This window comes from Lissotriton helveticus, chromosome 11, assembly GCF_964261635.1.
Source record: "Lissotriton helveticus chromosome 11, aLisHel1.1, whole genome shotgun sequence".
Taxonomy (NCBI): Eukaryota; Metazoa; Chordata; class Amphibia; order Caudata; family Salamandridae; genus Lissotriton; species Lissotriton helveticus.
In genome coordinates, this window is record NC_136072.1 from 554404534 (window position 1) to 554423644 (window position 19111).

Here is a 19111-nt window from a genome sequence, read left to right on the forward strand (position 1 = left end):
GACAGCTTACTAATGCCACCTAAGTCTAAACCCTGGAATATATGGGGCTTTACCCGACATATCTATTGTTGCGCTCTTTTGAGATACTGAGATGGAAACAACTGTCAACGTTTAATGTGTTACAGATTAGAATTAGTCAATGTTTCCAGAAAGAGGAACGTGTACCTGAATATTAGCTTAAGGACTACACAATGTGACAGACAATTCGTGCCATTACAAGATTATGCTGCAAACAACATGTACCAATTGTTATGCTGTTTTACTTATCACTGTTATGTCCATGTAAAGCTAAAACATAAAATGTCATATACATAAATAAATATACATCACTTTCAATCTTTATTTCGATCAATTTAGATCATAAAAGATATACAAAACAGTAAAATCATTGTAATTTGTACAAGTCAATCAAACATTGATTAAGAAAGATTGAACACAGCATATAAATCAAATCGTCTACAGGAAGGCTTTACAATCATAATTGTTAAAAAATATTAAAAATTCACTTCCGCCTTCAATAGGCGGGTGCGAGTGAACCACATTGCTGTTAAGAATTTTGCCACTGCAAACACAGTTGGGAGAGAGACATCCGTCTTTAGGATTCTGTACGCCGAGAAAAAGTGTCTGAAACCCAAATTTTTTAGCAGGGGGACAAGCCAATATTTTCTTATTCTTTTGTAGGCTTTGCAAAAGAGCACCACATGTAAATCATTTTCTTTGGTGTGCCCACATGCCGGGCAATGCTCTGTGGTTGGATGCAAAGACCAAGAACTGGTGAATGACCTAAGGGGTAGTGTACCGTATCTCCACTGGAGAAATAACTTCCTGGTTAGGACAGGGGTCATGCCATCCAAAACACGTTCCAGAAAATAGGAGTCTTTGCTTTGGACAAATAAATTCGCCAGGGATCCCTCGCGCGTGCTGTCAAGAGCAAGGGTAAGCTTTGAGTCATAGTAAACTTTTGACAGCGCTTTGCGTGGCATCCCGCGGCTTGCGTTTAATGGATCAGACCAAAGTTTTTTAAGGCCCAGGCTCTCACATGAGCTTTTGATGTAGCTTAGCCATGGAATGTTGCTGGCATTTGGTAGAGTTAAAAACTCCTGAAGCTCGGACCGGTAGTCGATAAGTTCTTGACTACTCCATAGTCTTCGCCAGAAAGTTAATGGTTTGAGTCCCAATTCTTCTACGATGGGTCCGATTCCCAGGTCTAATCTCAAAGGAAGTAACGGCGTGCTTGATGGAAGAGCTGCCAACTGCCTAATGAATTTGTTTTCGGTGATCATTAGGTTTTTGGCGGAGGTGTGTCCCCACATTTCAGCCCCATATGTCACTGCCCCCCGTGCTTGCGACTTATAAATTTGAATAACAGGGCCCAGTGGGCGGTATGTCGATTTATTCAGCATCCTAGTGATGCCCCCCACTAACTGCACCAGTTTCATATTTGCCTTGATCTGGTGTGTCCCCCATGTCAAGTTCTCATTTAATGTTACTCCTAGGTACTCAAATGTGGAAACCCGCTCCAATCGCACCAAGCCAAGCAAGGTATTAGGGCGTGTAGAGGGGGTTGGGTTTAAGATCATGTATTTAGTCTTAGAAGCGTTGATCTCAAGGCCCCTCTCCGTGCAGAATTCCAGAAACCCATCGAGTACCCGTTGGATTCCCATGGGGGATTTTGATAGCAGCAGGGTGTTGTCCGCACACATGATAGCGGGCACCCTGCTGCCATTCAATTTGGGAGCATCAATATCACCAATCCTGGTCAGGTGGGTGATAACCCCGTTCACAAAGAGGCAGAACAGGGTTGGTGCAAGCACACAGCCCTGTCTTACCCCTCGGTCAACGGGGAATCTTTCAGATAAGTTGCCATTTCTACCGCACCTGACACATGCATAATTATTCTGGTGTAATCTCATTAGTATGGCAAGAATGTCTACCGGAACCCCTAAGTCAGCGAGCACGCTCCATAGTTTGGGTCTTGGCACCAGATCGAAGGCGGCTCGCAAGTCCACGAAAACCCTGTACAAGCTGCCCCCCTCGATTAATGCAGTCCACCAGTAAATAAGGTTTAAGCGGAATACCTGCTCAGTTGTAGACACTCCCCTCCTAAATCCCGCCTGATATGGGCTCAGAGTGGCAGTTTCCTCTAGCCAATTCTGGAGTCGATCTAATATAAGCCTACCAAAAAGATTCTGGGACACGTCTATTAGGCTGATGGGCCTGTAGTTGGCTGGGAGCAGAGGCGATCCCGTTTTGAATATGGGAACAACCTCTGCGCCCAGCCAAGTACTAGGGACCTCCATGCCAGTCAAAACAGCATTAAATATTGTCAATAGGTAGGGGGCCCATACATCAGGCTCCTGTTTGAACAGGTCGCCTGGAATACCGTCCAAACCAGGAGCTTTGCCTGATGAGTCCCACAATGGCAGCTCTCACCTCTATGTCTGTAAAGGGGTCCCCAACAGGATGGCTAGGTATAGTAGGGGATAGATGGCATGAGACGCCAACTTCCGCTGTATAGAGGGACTGGAAGTGCTCTTGCCATGCCCGTGGCGCAATATTCGGTTCTATAGCCGATGCTAGATGGTCGGATCCCGTATTGACAATTCGCCAGAACTTACGGTGGTCTTTACTAGCTAACAAACTAGAGAGTTCCTCCCATTTAGCCTGATCCCACTCGATCTTAGCCTGGGTAACCAGTTTCTTATAGTCCCTTCTTCTTGCCTGTATCTCCAGCCTGCTTTTGCCCTCCTTAATACAGGACAGGAGAGCACTCTTCGCCTTGCGGCATGCAGCATTATACCATGTAATGCGCTGGTTCCCGCCACCTCTGCTTTGTCCCTCTGAAAAGAGGTCTGCCGCCAAGGTGCTGATAAGCTCTTCATGTGCCTGGTACAATGAAGTGTGGGTTTTCTGGCTGCTGGATTTCTCACTTAGATTGCCCACTTTTTCCAAAGTTGGAATAAGTCTGGCATAGAGTCGTGGAAGGTTCTCCCTGTTAGTGACTAGTTTTTCCCACCTTATTCTCCTTCTGTTATTTTCCAAGAGCAGCCCTGTATTTGGCACCGCCGTAGCATAGGCCCTGCCCTCCTGGCCAGGGAGAGCATAGTCTAGTTCTAGGGCGTTGTGGTCGCTGTCGGATCTTTCTATCACCCTAAAATCTATGATATGCGACCACATGGGCAATTGCACTAGGACATAGTCCAGGCGTGACTCTCTGCCTAATCTGTTAAACGTACATTTGCTCGGAATCTCGGATTTGGTACGCCCATTGCAAGCTCTGACCCCGTGTTTAAGGGTTAGGGCAGTAATATGTAGAGCAAGAGGGGTCCAAGCTCTGGGGGGGGGGGGGGAGCCACTGTAGGGGGAACTGACCACCTTGCGTCCTCCTGCAGGGAAGACCCGTCAAGGAGGCCTGCAAGGGGCTCAAAGTGTGAGTTCAAGTCCCCTTCCACCACAAATGGAATCCCCTCAGGAATTTCACCGAGGAAAGCTGACAATTCCTCTATAGTTGGTGATTCCCGCGATATGTTTACTGGCCTTGAGTAAACATTTATCACGGCAAGTCTACGGAGGTTTGGCCATTCCAGCAGCCCCACTAGTATATCCTCTGAGGCCAGGGGGAGACGTGCGGCCCGACAACCCAGGTGAGTAGCCACCCAGGTTGAAAGGCCTCCAGAAGGACGACCCCTACCCCCCCATTTCGCAGGAATGGAGAATGCCGCGAAGCCCTGGCGAGAGTACTCATCCCTCGCCCAGGTTTCCTGAAACAGGCATATGTCTTTCGAATCAATGAAAGCAGTCCAGTCCTGTTGGTCCAGCTTGTTACCCAGGCCAGCCACGTTCCATGATACCATCTTCAGAGGTGGTGGCCTCGGGTGTGAAGCTGGAGGTGAGGAGAGGATGTCATCGCACTAATACACAGGGGCCTAAGATTTGAAGTCGACTCTCCTGATGTTTCCCCTATTTCCCCGATTATGGGGGTGAAACCAGAGGTAATTTGAGCAGTGGTCAGCTTAACCTCCTTACTGTTAGATGGGACATCGGGGTGCCCAGACTCTAACGTTTGATCCGTAATGGATCTGGGAGATATAATATCTGGCTCCTCGCCTTCCCTGGGATTGCAGTAATGCTCGCTATGGTTGCACATGAACTGTCAATCTACCATGTCTAAGTGGCTATACCTGTTGAATGTGGGAAGATATGTAGGGTGATGGACCCTAGATTGGGGATAGACTCCTCTCTCTCTACCCCTCCAGGCACCTCCCTTCCCATAATGTTTCCCAGCCCTCCTCCTCCATATATGGCATACAATGTGCTTGATGTGAAGTTCTTGGAGGATAGAAATCTTCTCTCCCTCTAGTGTCCCACCCTCCCACCCTCTCCGGGGGTCTGCCCCAACCTTCCTCCTCACATGTATTTCTCAACCAAGGATAAAAGAAAGAGGGGTAGGGACTGGATATTGCTCCCCCTGCTCGTCTGGGCACAATCCACAAATGTAGGAAACAGTCATAGGATCTCTGAAACTAATCAGGACGCAGTCTCCTTTGATGGATTTTCTTGTGCTACCCACCCATGCTGCCCTTCTTACCATGAGCACGTCACTCGTTATACCTTGCGGGAGAGGTCTAAACATAGATAGCCAACTTACCACCTTGTTCTTTAAAGAAGCGGTGGATTCATTGGAATTGATTTTTAACTCAGGTACCCCTGCAAGGATTACTGTGTACGGGCTCGCCTCCGGCGGCAGGTTCACTGCTCTTGCCTTGTTGGTATTGCCGGATACCTCCACAGTGGGTGCTGCTACTTTAAGAGGTTGGCTAGGGGCAGGAGTATTATCCAGAGAGTGCTTAGACGTGATTAGGGAAGGGAGCAATTGCTCAGGTTGAGCTATAGACTGGTTAGGGATGGCAGCGTTGCTTTTTGGCTGCATAGTCATGCTGTGAGAGGGAGTTGATTTGGCCAATTGGGCTGGGGGTACTACACTATTGCCTGGCTTTTTGGTAGCCGAGGCACCCTTCTTGTTCTTTGTTTCTGTCCCTCCTCTACCGCCCTTATTATCTACTACACTATGTACTTTGAAGTTGTCGGATAGTTGCACCGTTGATTTCTCTATATTTACTAGCCTAGCTTCCATTTTAATTAACCGTGCTTCTAGGGGGCTTAAAAGAGACCTGAGAAGGGATCCAATATCTGCAAGGGTGATATCTACCGAAGAGGTCTCAAGAGGATTTATGATACTAGGATCCAATAACTCTACAACAGTAATCTCATTGGGCATGGCTTCAGCTGTGCCCATACGCAAATTCCCCGATGTGCTCAATCCGGGACTAATGATCTCCACAGTAGGGTTGAGCTTCGGGGTTTTTGCTTTCCTTCCCCCCTTGGTTTGTGTCGCTCTTTTCCTTTTGGGGATTGCTCCTTCCCTTGCAGAGGATCTCTGTTGTTGCTGATATCCACCACGGGGGCATGCTCTGGGTTCAGCAGCAAATTGGGGTGGGGTTGGACAGGTGGTAGATTTAATAGACTCAGGTCAGCGACGTCACTGAGATCCTTCAGACTACTGTGAAAGCTGGAATTAATCAAGTCAGGAATCACAGAGGTCTCACCTTCACTAGTAACCCCTGTGTTGGACTCAGTGTGCTCGGTATGCTTGGGTCTATTTTCTGGGCTCTTTGCCTGTGCCAGGGGGCCCATCGAGGATCTTCTCACCCAGTCTATTTCTTGAGAGATACGTCTCTCCAGGATCGTGATTTCATCGATCAGTAATGACCCTGCTTTGACAAAATAATTATCCAGTGGACCTTTGGCAGCACCAGTTGCTGCCAACGTGCTCTTACTCCTTGTTTCCCTCGTGGTCATCGTCAGGCGCTGGTAATTACAATATTTACCAAAGTACTGGAAAGTCTGAAAGGAGATGAGAATGAGCGGACCAGGGGGATGGCCCGGTCCCGGTCACAACTGTTCTCGAACGGCCTCAAACGGCCCGCCCTCTGCCCGGGCTTCGCCCCGTGCTCCGTCCCCCACGCGTGCGCGGTTATGGACACTCCTATATAGAGGGGAGGAGGGAGGCGGGAAGAGTCGCAGGTGCGCCTGCTGGTTTCAGCGCTCCGCCTGCTGGGACTCGCAGTCCCGCACCCTCGGGACAGTCAGGCACAAGTCTCCCCGGTAATAATGCCCGGTGGAAATGAAATGCGTTACTTACCTGTAACAGCAGTTATCCAGTATTGGTGTCTTTCATAGATTCACATGCCTGAATCATTCCCCGTCGTCGAGATGGGAGCCCCGGTAATAGAAAAGTAATGTCCTATAGACATACATAGAGAAAAATAGGCCTAAGGGCCTTGCCTTAGTAGCCTATCTATGTCCTTTTGTAACAAGGACCAAATTTCCAAAGGTAGCCAATCAGCTACCACCTCCCTCTAGAACCTTCCTGCCAGGAGCCTCAGTCTCTCAGATTTTCGTACGCACCAAGCTAGGTAGACGTAACACATGCTCTGTAGAGAGAGATGAGCCCTTCCTGGGGAGGTGGGAGGGTTGCATGTGAATCTATGAAAGACACCAATACTGGATAACTGCTGTTACAGGTAAGTAACGCATTTCTTATCCAGTATTATGGGTGTCTTTCATAGATTCACATGCCTGAATCAGAATAGCAAGCAATACATTATGCACATATGCGATGGAATATAACAGTCTGAGATAATACATATCATGTGACTAGATACCATCAGTAATATAAACAGTAAAGTAAATAAATGTGCATACCATTGCAGGACGGTGGGAAGTAGGAAGGCTCATCTTACTGGAATAGATGGCGAAGTACAGCTTGGCCCACAGCTGCATCCTGCATCAGTTCCGTGTCCAGGCAGTAGTGTCTGGTAAAGGTGTGCGGCGATTTCCAGGTGGCCGCTCTGCAGATGTCCAGAATCGGTACACCAGCGAATAGTGCCGCCGATGTGGACACAGCTCTCGTGGAATGTGCTCGGACTGAGGAATGTAATGGACGTCCGGCTTTGTCATGACAAAATGCAATTGCTGCCGATATCCATCTGGAAATGGATTGTTTGGAGAGTGGCATGCCTTTTCTCGGCCTGCTGAAGGCAACGAAAAGTTGTTTTGTCTTTCTGAAAGCTTTCGTTTTGTCCAGGTAAAATTTTAGACATCTCTTAATGTCCAAAGAGTGAAGAGATCTTTCAGCCACTGTGCCTGGGTTCGGGAAGAATGAGCGAAGCACAAGCGGTTCATTGAGATGGAAGTCCGAGGGGACTTTAGGAATGAAACGAGGGTTGGTTCTTAAAATGACTCTGTCTTCTCTAAATTGCAAGAAAGGATCCTGTATTGAAAGAGCTTGTAACTCGCTGACCCTTCTGGCTGATGTTAAAGCTAAAAGAAGTGCAGTTTTCCAAGAAATGTATTTGAGATCAGCCCTATGGATAGGTTCAAATGGATGTTTCATTAATTGATTGAGTACAATATTCAGGTGCCACGTTGGTGGTATTCGCCTTGGTCTAGGGAAAGATCTGTAAAGCCCTTTAAGAAACTGTTTTATCAGCCTGTTGGACCATAGTGAAGGACCTTTTGAAGACCTTGTGAAGCGTGAGATTGCTGCCAGGTGTACCCTGATGGAAGCATGCGCAAGACCTGTTTGGGCCAGACGCAGGAGATAAGGCAGTATCTGCTCTGGAGTGATCCTGAAAGGGTGTATATTGTTGTCTTTACACCAAATACAAAATCGTTTCCATTTCAAGGAATAAGTTTTGTTCGTGCTAACTGCTCTTGCTTTAGCTAGGACTTCCTTGCACTCCTGCGGGATGCTTAGGTGACAGAATTCTCGGTACTCAGGAGCCAAGCCGATAATCTGAGAGATTTCAGATTCGGGTGGAGTATCTGGCCTGTGGACATCGAGAGTAGCGAGGGATGTTGAGGCAGTTGGATGGAAGGTCGGACTGAGAGGCGACGGAGGTCCGCGAACCAATGTTGTCTCGGCCAGTATGGGGCAATGAGAATCAATGTGCAATGCTCCATTTTCATTTTCCGGATGACTCTGCTTATCAGGGGAAATGGCGGAAAGGCGTACGCAAACACGTTGCGCCATGCGATGGAAAATGCATTTCCTAATGACCTCTGTTGGGGATGCCAACTTGCGAAGCTGTGGCATTTTTTGTTGTCCTTGGTGGCGAAGAGGTCTATTTGTGGTTTTCCCCATGCCGAGAAGATGTTGTCTAGAACTTGTTGGTTCAGTTCCCATTCGTGTGACATTGACCTCTGTCTGCTGAGGGCGTCTGCTATGACGTTGTCTTTTCCTGGGACATACTCTGATGTTAATGTGATGTTGTTGAGCAGTAGCCAGTTCCAAATTTTTGGTGATTCGCGAGACAGCGTCAGCGAGCGTGTCCCTCCCTGCTTGTTTAAGTAGTGCATTGTGGTCGTGTTGTCCGTCCTCACTAGCACTGCTGAATTTTTGATGCGAGGGAGGAATGCCTGAAGTGAGTGAAGGACTGCACGTAGTTCTAGTAGGTTGATATGCAAAGCCTTCTCTTGCTCCGACCATCTGCCGCTGATTTGCAAGTCTTGAAGGACTGCACCCCATCCTTCGAGAGATGCGTCCGTCGTTATGACGTGTGGAGTTTCTGGTAACAAGAACGTGAGACCTTTGGACAGGTTCTTGTGTTTCATCCACCAACCCAGTGTCTCGGATATTTGTCGAGTGATGACTATGTGATCCTCGAAGGAATCTGTACATTGGGTCCACTGTTTGGTCAGGGCCTCCTGAAGGGGGCGCATTCTGAGCCGACAGTGAGGGATGAGTAGAATGCAGGAAGACATCATCCCTAGAAGAGATTTGAAAATCCTTACTTTGATGGTTTGTTTTGAAGATATTGCGGTAGCTAGAGTCATCAGTTTGCTTTTTCTTTCCTGAGACGGGAAAGCTTTGGAGGAAATGGTGTTTATAGTGGCCCCCAGGAATGTTATTATCCTGGTGGGTTGTAAAGTAGATTTTTCGAAGTTGAGAGTCAAACCTAGGTTCCGGAAAATATCGAGACAGGCGTTGGAAGACAGCTGCGCGTCTGAGAGAGACGGTGCTTTCACCAGCCAGTCGTCCAGGTAGGGGAAGACCTGGTGATTCTGTTGTCTCAAGTAAGCTGCCACAGGAGCCAGGCACTTTGTAAAAATGCGAGGCGCTGATTTGAGGCCAAATGGGAGGACACAAAATTGGTAATGGAGACCTGCTACTTCGAATCGTAGGAATTTTTTGTGTCGTCTGTGTATTGGGACATGGTAATATGCATCTTGCAGGTCCAAAGATGTCATAAAGTCTCCTTCCTCCAGGGAGCCTAAGATTTCCTGGATAGTCACCATTCAAAACGACTGGCTTTTCAGGAAGGCATTGAGCGCCCTGAGATCTAGAATGGGCCTCCATTTCTTCTTTTTCTGTTGGATTAAAAAGAAACAGGAATAAAATCCCTTTCCCTTTTGAGCTGATGGGACTCGCTCTATTGCTCCCTTTTTTATCATGGAAGAGATTTCCTTTAGTAACATACGAAGGTGTTTGTGATGATGTTTGTGAGGAGGAGTTAACGGTGGGATGGAGTTGAATTCCAAGGTGTGACCGTGTTGAATTAATTGTAGTACCCATTGATCCGTCGTAATCAATTTCCAATTGTGGAGGAAATGTGTCAGCTTGCCACCAATTTTGAGCGGACAGGACGGTGGGGGGACTGGCTGCGGGAAATGGTCATTGTCTTCCGCCAGCCGTTTTCTTTTGAGATTTGCCCCCGAAGTTCGATCTCCCGTAGGAGGTTTGACGACTTTGTTGTTGCTGTCGCTGCGGATAGTGTGACCGATTTTGATTGTATGAGTATGTGGATTTGCCTTGATAGGATCCTCTGTATGTGGATTGTCCTCTTCCTCTGTGCCCTCGAAAGGACTGGTTTCTGAATTGTAAAGTCCCAACAGCCCTTGCAGTATCGGTGTCTTTCTTTATCGTTTGCAAGGCTTCGTCTATTTTAGCTCCAAATAGTTGTTGTCCGTCATAGGGCATATCTACAACTTTGGTTTGTACCTCTTGTCTGAAGGACGTCGCTTTGAGCCATCCTTGTCTGCGCAAAACTGCGGCGCCTGCAAGCTGTCTGAAGCCTGTCATGGCGACATCGACAGCTGAATCTATGATTTCTGATGCTGACATTTGACCTTCATGAAGGAGTGCCTGGACCTCGTCTTTCAAGTTGTCAGGTACGTGCGTGAGATATGGAGCAATATCCTCCCATAGTTGCCTATTGTATCTGCCTAGCAGAGCAATGGCGTTGGCCACTTTGACCGTCATGGCTGACGTTGTGGAGAAGCGTTTGCCTATGCCATCTAATTTCCTGCCCTCCTTGTCTGGTGGAGCTGACAGTGGCGAGGATGGGTTTCTGGAGTTCTTCTGGGCGGCTTGAGTGACGACCGAATCTGGTTTTGGATGTGAAATAAAGCAAGTGGGTGCCGTTGACGGAGCTCTATATTTTTTATCCAGTCTAGGGACCACTATGGAAACAGATGCAGGTGTTTGCATGAGTTGTAGCCCCTGTTCCCAGATGTGCTCTATTATGGGAATGGACCTTGCCTCCTTCCTTATGGGGTCTTTAAAGTCATACAAGAAACAATCCGTTACTTTTGTTTCCATTGCCATGTGAAATCTAGTGGCCGCTCTCTCTATTAAATTGTGGAATCCACCGATATCCACTGGTGGAGAGTCTGACGTGCTGGGTTCTGGTGTGGCCGGAGAATGAGCAACGTAATCCTCATCATCTCTGTTTTGAGAGAGGTCATCTCTAACCTCACCTTCCTCAGGAGGTTCGTCATCATCAGAGGATTGGATGTTGTGAACCTGTTCACTATCTTGAGGAATAACCAAAGGCGCTGGTCTTGTCCTTGGTGATCTTTGCTGTCTGGAAGAGTCTTGAGAATTGTCATGTGAAGGGGTCGCCGACGATTCCGGGAAACGTTTTTTATAGTCTGTAATCAGGAATTGAAGATCACTAACTATCTCAGCCGGCAATACGATCATTGGAGTGACTCGAGTATGTACCTGAGTTTGAACAGTGTCCTCCGTAATAATAACATCATCTCCGTCATCGTCAGTACTCTGGCATTTGACATTGAGATCTGACGGGCTAGTAGCTTGTTCGAATTGTTCATCATCTGATTCTTCTTCTTGTAGTATGTGAGAAGGGAGCAGTGATTGAACCCTACTGGGTGATGTTAATTCGGGCGTAATAGTGACCTTTTTTGATGGCACTAACTCCGCTTTTTTCCATGGCGTCGATGATGTCGTCGTCGACGAGGTCGTCGTCGGTGCCGTCGACGGTATCGACGTCGATCGTTTTTCAAGCGTCGAGTGTCCCTTCGCCGATGAAGTTGTCGTCGACGATGTCTTAGTCGACGCGGCCGTTGACGGTGTCTTCGCCGTCGTCGACGGTATTTTCGCCGTCGTCGATGTGGTCGTCGACGACAGTTTAGTCGTCGGCAGCGTAGTAGCCGTCGACGGTGCATTCGTCGTCGGCGGTGCTCCTACCGTAGTCGGTGTCTTCGTCGACGATGCGGTGGACGTCGACTGAATTCTCGTCGACGATGTCGGTGTTTTCTGTTTTGTCGACGTCGACGGTAATGACGACGGAGTTTTGTCAAACGATTGTTGTTTCTTTATAAGTACAATCGACGATATTGGCTTACCCGTCGTCGACGAGTGGGTGGTCGTCGTCGTTGAAGTCAAGGCTGACGATGCCACCGTCGTCGAGACTGTCGTCGTCGATGTGGAGACATAGTTCGTTTTTCTTGAAGAGAATGTCGTGGAAGTAGACGACGAGGACTGCGATGGCTTTCTGAAGGTTGCAGCATCCTTCACAGACGTGTCAGATCTTGCCTCAGAAGACTTGGAAGCAGTCTTTTTGTGAGGGACGTCTGAATGGCCAGGGGAAGCCTCCCTTGGCCTTTTTAAGGACAGTTTTGAGGAAACTGAAGCCATTTCACTGCCCTCCGAGGAGAGCACCTCATCATCTCTGGTTTTGAGTCTGTTTAACCAGAGGAGCAGTCTGCCTTCTCTATCCTTAAGTGTTTTGGTAGAGAATGTTCTACATACCCTGCAGTCCTTTACTGTATGGTCAGGGTAGAGGCAAGTCTCATGCTTGTCGTCGACGTGCAGTCTCTTCTTGCCACAAGAAGAGCAGGCTCTGAAGAGTCCTTTTTTCTGTTGTTCAGTCATAGTTGAAGTATAATCCAAGTTTTTTGAAGAAAAGGAGAGAGTTTGAAGAAACCTGAGGAGAGCTCAGGTGGGGACTCCCTAGCACAACGTGCGGTAGAAAATCTGAGAGACTGAGGCTCCTGGCAGGAAGGTTCTAGAGGGAGGTGGTAGCTGATTGGCTACCTTTGGAAATTTGGTCCTTTTTACAAAAGGACATAGATAGGCTACTAAGGCAAGGCCCTTAGGCCTATTTTTCTCTATGTATGTCTATAGGACATTACTTTTCTATTACCGGGGCTCCCATCTCGACGACGGGGAATGATTCAGGCATGTGAATCTATGAAAGACACCCATAATACTGGATAACCTTTCGGGCTCCTCAGTGATTGCTCCTCTTTGGCTCAGGAAAACGATCTTGCCACAAAATGGCTGCGAGCGGCACCCGCGAAGCGGGGCCCGCGAGCCGTTATCAGCTGCAGGGGAGGAGGGGGCGGGAAGAGTCGCAGGTGCGCCTGCTGGTTTCAGCGCTCCGCCTGCTGGGACTCGCAGTCCCGCACCCTCGGGACAGTCAGGCACAAGTCTCCCCGGTAATAATGCCCGGTGGAAATCCTTTCGGGCTCCTCAGTGATTGCTCCTCTTTGGCTCAGGAAAACGATCTTGACACAAAACGGCTGCGAGTGGCACACATATATATCTTCCAACAAAACATCCCCAGTTGAAGACACACTCGAAAAGCAGATGAATTCCAATGATTCTTATAAAAAAAGGAAATTGGCATTTTCATTCAGATGCATTTAATTGCCTTACGCATTTCAGAGCACAGCTCCTTGTTCACATGCTCCATGTTACTGCAGAGAAATGGTGAAAAGGCACTCCCCCTCTGCATGTCCATTTAATTAGCCTAACTGATCCCAGCATGCAATACTAAGTTCATTTCACCTGTGAGGCCCACTGAGGGCTAATTAAATGGACATGCAAAGGGAATTGCCTTTTCTGTGACCAAAATAAGTATGCCAGTACTCCAATATGGTACAATTCCAGGGTGCGTTTATTAACAGCAAGTCAGCACACCCCCTACGTGTTTCAGGCTCAGCCGAAACCTTGCTCACTGGGATAAAAAAACACACAAAGCAATCCTCCATTTTTGCCGTATTTAACCATATGACATCACATTCTTTATAGGGCACTAGTGCAGTATGGTATTCGTAGTCATACCATCTACGTGCTTTGTGAGTTTTTAACACAACCTTGAACTAATTTTAACCATTTACACATTGTAACCTTGATTTTGGTAATGGTGACAATTATTTTTCATTCCAAAAAGCCTGACTCAGTGCTGCTAATATTATCTCATTCTTCCAAAGTCATACTCGTTTCTTAATTGATCCTGTGCATAACTTCAATCATTATAAATGTATAATAGAAGTTCTTATCACCAGTGTCAAGAATATTAAGGAAACAAAAATTGTCCAACCCGAATTTAAATTAAATTTGAAAAAAGTGACCACATAGGGATCGAACCCTGAATTCCCAGTTAGATCAGGGGCGCCTCAATGCCTCGTGCTATTATAGACCCTTCCAATCGGGTCATCTTATTTCACCAGCATTATTTTGCTTTGATATTGCACAGTTACAATTATTCCCCTATGAGCCAAAATTTCATCTCATCTCATTGTTATCCACTCCCTTGCAAAAAAAAAATCCAAGAAAAAGTGCCTAAGATCCAGTTGTCAAAAAACACAGTTGATGGACAGAATGTAGAACAATGTCATACATTCACCCCAGTACAAGGATCTGGGCCTAAATCCATCGTTTTTTTGCACTCCACACCACCCTGGGTTAGACACTGGCTATATGCAAATCAGCTCTGACCCTGTGCCTCATGGGAACAGTCCAGTCCGAACTACCAAGCCATGTCTTTCCCAGACCGGAATCAAGCATCCAAGGACCGGTTTCTGGCTATCAGCCTTCTTCAGCCTGGATAGCTTGACTCCAGTGGTGTGGAGAGCCTGGGACTCACGTCTGAGCATACCCAGCCCACTCGGGGTGAAAATTGCAAAAAACACAGTTGATGGACAGAATGTAGAACAATGTCATACATTCACCCCAGTACAAGGATCTGGGCCTAAATCCATCGTTTTTTGCACTCCACACCACCCTGGGTTAAACACTGGCTATATGCAAATCAGCTCTGACCCTGTGCCTCATGGGAACAGTCCAGTCCGAACTACCAAGCCATGTCTTTCCCAGACCGGAATCAAGCATCCAAGGACCGGTTTCTGGCTATCAGCCTTCTTCAGCCTGGATAGCTTGACTCCAGTGGTGTGGAGAGCCTGGGACTCACGTCTGAGCATACCCAGCCCACTCGGGGTGAAAATTGCAAAAAACACAGTTGATGGACAGAATGTAGAACAATGTCATACATTCACCCCAGTACAAGGATCTGGGCCTAAATCCATCGTTTTTTGCACTCCACACCACCCTGGGTTAGACACTGGCTATATGCAAATCAGCTCTGACCCTGTGCCTCATGGGAACAGTCCAGTCCGAACTACCAAGCCATGTCTTTCCCAGACCGGAATCAAGCATCCAAGGACCGGTTTCTGGCTATCAGCCTTCTTCAGCCTGGATAGCTTGACTCCAGTGGTGTGGAGAGCCTGGGACTCACGTCTGAGCATACCCAGCCCACTCGGGGTGAAAATTGCAAAAAACACAGTTGATGGACAGAATGTAGAACAATGTCATACATTCACCTCAGTACAAGGATCTGGGCCTAAATCCATCATTTTTTTTGCACTCCACACCACCTGGGTTAGACACTGGCTATATGCAAATCAGCTCTGACCCTGTGCCTCATGGGAACAGTCCAGTCCGAACTACCAAGCCATGTCTTTCCCAGACCGGAATCAAGCATCCAAGGACCGGTTTCTGGCTATCAGCCTTCTTCAGCCTGGATAGCTTGACTCCAGTGGTGTGGAGAGCCTGGGACTCACGTCTGAGCATACCCAGCCCACTCGGGTGAAAATTGCAAAAAACACAGTTGATGGACAGAATGTAGAACAATGTCATACATTCACCCCAGTACAAGGATCTGGGCCTAAATCCATCGTTTTTTTGCACTCCACACCACCCTGGGTTAGACACTGGCTATATGCAAATCAGCTCTGACCCTGTGCCTCATGGGAACAGTCCAGTCCGAACTACCAAGCCATGTCTTTCCCAGACCGGAATCAAGCATCCAAGGACCGGTTTCTGGCTATCAGCATTCTTCAGCCTGGATAGCTTGACTCCAGTGGTGTGGAGAGCCTGGGACTCACGTCTGAGCATACCCAGCCCACTCGGGGTGAAAATTGCAAAAAACACAGTTGATGGACAGAATGTAGAACAATGTCATACATTCACCCCAGTACAAAGATCCAGTTGTCAGCTGCCTCAAAAAGAACAGTGCACATAACGACTTTTCAGCATTTATAATGTTCTTTACCAACATAAAGGGACAAGAGTCCTGGCACTTTTGTAAATTGCCATATCTGTAGAAAACCATTTTGTTGCACATAACATCTATGAAAGAAGCTTGAGATTCCTGCGCCTCAAGTTTACAGGCAGGGTTGCTTCCCATTATAGTCTTTACTAGTTATAGAACTCACGAATGGAAAGCCCCAATGGGGTGATTCATGTGCACTTAATAGCAAAGGACACACTACCTTTTATCAATTGATTTTTCAGTTGTCATTTCCATTAGTTAAACCGCTAATTCAGCTCGGTATGCACTACAATGGTTTCTTTTCGTCAGTTTCCTTCTCAACTGATCTGTGGCTTTGGCTCATGCACTATACATGAAATTTGTTGATTAAGACTGCTACATCTATGGTAAAATGCTGTTAGCTTCTCCCATCATGGACTGATCCAATACACAATGTTTCAGTCTTGTCTGTCTTTCTTTTATCGCCCTTCAACCTCACCTGATTATTAAACTACACATTTACTATGAAACTTGTGATGAATAATTCGGACTATTCAACACATTTCGGTATGATGTCTGGGTATTTCAGGTGCCAGTGCACCATTACCTGACAGTGCAACTTATACCAAAGTTGCCACCATTGCCACTGCTAACTCCATCTTGGCCCCAAAGGATTCTGGAATTATGTCATGGAGAACTCTTATGTTACACCTGTAAATTGCAGTTCAGGTTTATGTGCTACACTGGGCTCTGTGCCTCTGACATCCTATGCTTCCTGCAGTTCTGCATGTCTGTGACTGACTGACAGTTGAAATGTGACAAGGAAATGGTTACATTAGGTTAGATGTCTCCTCCTTACCTCCTGGTTTTGGAAAATCTCATGGCCCCAGATGACAAGCATGGTATTATCTTTAGGACCGTGGAGTACAAATACAGTCGCAAAGCAAATTTTACTCTTTATCCCTTTGCAAACTCCAAAAGAAGTCTCAGATGATCTAACTTTGATGGCATCATACAGCCCAAGTTCTGTACAAGCAGATCAGTTTTGCACCAAAGTTTTGGATAATTTCACATAGGACTTAATTTCTTCTTTCTACCAAATATTACATATAAGAGTCAGGCCGCCTTTTTGTAACTTTCAACAGTCAACAGTAGTTTTGGGTGTTTCTTCTTTACATTCCAGGCAGCTGGTGTCGACTTAACTACTAATATTATAACAATAGTTGTGCTGAGAGCTGATAAAATTAGATATGAGTGAGTTTTGTAACCAAATAGCAGGATTCATGATACACTAGCAGATAAGCATCAACTGGATCCTGGTCTCAATTTAACAAGCCAAACTTATAATTTCAGAAGGGTAATAAGAATCTGAGATTTTCCCTCAAAAATATGCAAATGCATCCCTCATGGTTACAATAACAAAAACAGCGAACACATCACCCACATGCTTTGTAATGGAAAAACAACACTTTAATTCCATCCACTTTCCTTTACCTCTTGAGTTTATTTTGCTATGAACCTTAAGTTGTGGATCACAGGATACCATACATGGCCACCAAGGATATGTTCCCACCTTGGACCAGACAAGATCTCCAACCTGAAACCAGACTCCAGTTTTCACTTCAACTGGAGGCGTAGGTATCTCTTCTTGGGCCTAAGTAGGAAAAATTAAACTGATAAGAGGAATGACAGGTGCAGTAAAAGTCACAAATATAATTCACAAACTACCTAAAGACATTGAGTCCTTTAAACTGCTTTCATGGGTAAACTAAAGCAAAATAGTGTCTGGTAGTATGGCACTTCAAAGTCTATTTCAGACTACAACTTTTCTTTCTAGATTTAACATCACTTCTTTATTAGAATATCAGAGAAATAATTACATAAAGTAATATATGTAAACCCATGCTGGAAAACCAACATTGTGAAGTATTAGAGTGAATTGAGCCTATACATTGGCTGGAATACATGCCCCAAATCAAGGTGGAATCATTATTGAGCATTCTATGTCACCACATAGATTGGTATTCCCGGTGTCCCCCTCCTCACATGTTGGGCTCTCTGACACTCCTGCCCAGGATTAGCTGAAGGGCACTTCACTGTAGCATTCTTCTAGGGCAGGGTTTCAAGCTAGGCATTTTGTTATGTGTGCCTTATGTCTCGGTTTTCTGCCCTACATATCTCTTCACTTGGAGGTTCCAGGTACCTCCAAGACACCTGCAGCAGCACAGGTTGAGGGGTTGTGATGAGGGGTTTTTGGTGCACTAGACCTGGGCTCTATCACTTGTGAGCAGGAGGTTCACATAGCAGAGCAAGAATATGCCAAGCTTAGGATAATATGAAATAATCCCTTTCCTCCCCAAGCTATGTTCACAAATTAATGGGTGGACACTAGACAATGGAAAAAAACATTTGAAACCTATGCTTTTGGCGGTGTGATCGCGGATGAGCTCTTGGATCTCCAAAAAGGTTCCTAAGAATTAAACAAGCCTTGACATCAAACAGTATATCAGTGACTTTCTCAATGGAAAATGATGTTACATTAAGCATATAAACGTGAAGCTATTGTGATGCTGCTTTATTTTTTAGGTCTAGTCTAAGGACTACTGCCTCGGTCTCTTCCGTCTCATGTAATGGAACAAAAAAAGCATACATAGAGTGAATTTGTGTCAGCCCTCTTCATCAATTGGTCTGTGCAATTCTATTAAGGAATTATTGGCGAGGACTAGGCTTAGGTTCCTTCGCTTTATTCCATATATCAAAACTCCAGCAGCCATTTCATTAAGGCAAAACAATGAAGACACAGCAGAGAAAATCAACACAATCAAGTCCATCCAATCAGGAGCCAGTCTGCCATATAACGTCTCGTGAAGCCCTTCTAGCCGCCTCTTTCTTTCACTGCTCTAGCGGAGCTAGAGATAAGTCATATTTCCTCTAATTTTCTTGTAATTGATTTAAGGTATTATTTTGGTCTTAGCAGGGCGCCGTAGGAGTTTTAGCACTCCTACGTGGTCGCCATTCAGTGCATTGACTTCATTGTGCGTTTTCATGAGAAGTGGGACCCCCAAGCTCCTACGCAGCTCTCTCTGCTGAAGGTCGCTCAGCGTGGTCTTCCTACAGATAGAGGGCCCGCGCATTGGAAGGTCCCACTCTACTAATTTGGTACTTAGCTGTCATATTCCACTGTTTTAAGTGGAGGAGTTCTGCTTCCTGGTGGAAATGAAGTCCATGGACTATGACAAGACTGGGGACTATATGGAGAAGGAAGAGGTTACTTACCTCCCCACAGACGCCCTGTTCTGCGAGGTAATGGATGCCTCTATCCTCAGAGCTATGTCGCAGGTGGTAGCCCCCCTGGAGAAGAGATAGGCGGCACTCCAGGCGCAGGGCCAGCAACCGCTCAAACCGAGGGAAGATATTAATGGGCCCCT

The 19111-nt window shown here is 46.6% G+C and overlaps 1 protein-coding gene across 4 annotated transcripts in view; it reads right to left on the reverse strand.

Annotated features, from left to right (window-relative positions):
* The window catches only part of NSD3 (nuclear receptor binding SET domain protein 3), a 1711795-nt gene that overhangs the window by 1485958 nt on the left and 206726 nt on the right, over positions 1-19111 (reverse strand). For all 4 annotated transcript variants that reach the window (XM_078666314.1, XM_078666313.1, XM_078666315.1 and 1 more), the window contains exon 3: positions 17178-17337. In XM_078666314.1, coding sequence (XP_078522440.1) covers positions 17178-17337 — 160 coding nt within the window. The remainder of the gene's footprint in view (positions 1-17177; positions 17338-19111) is intronic.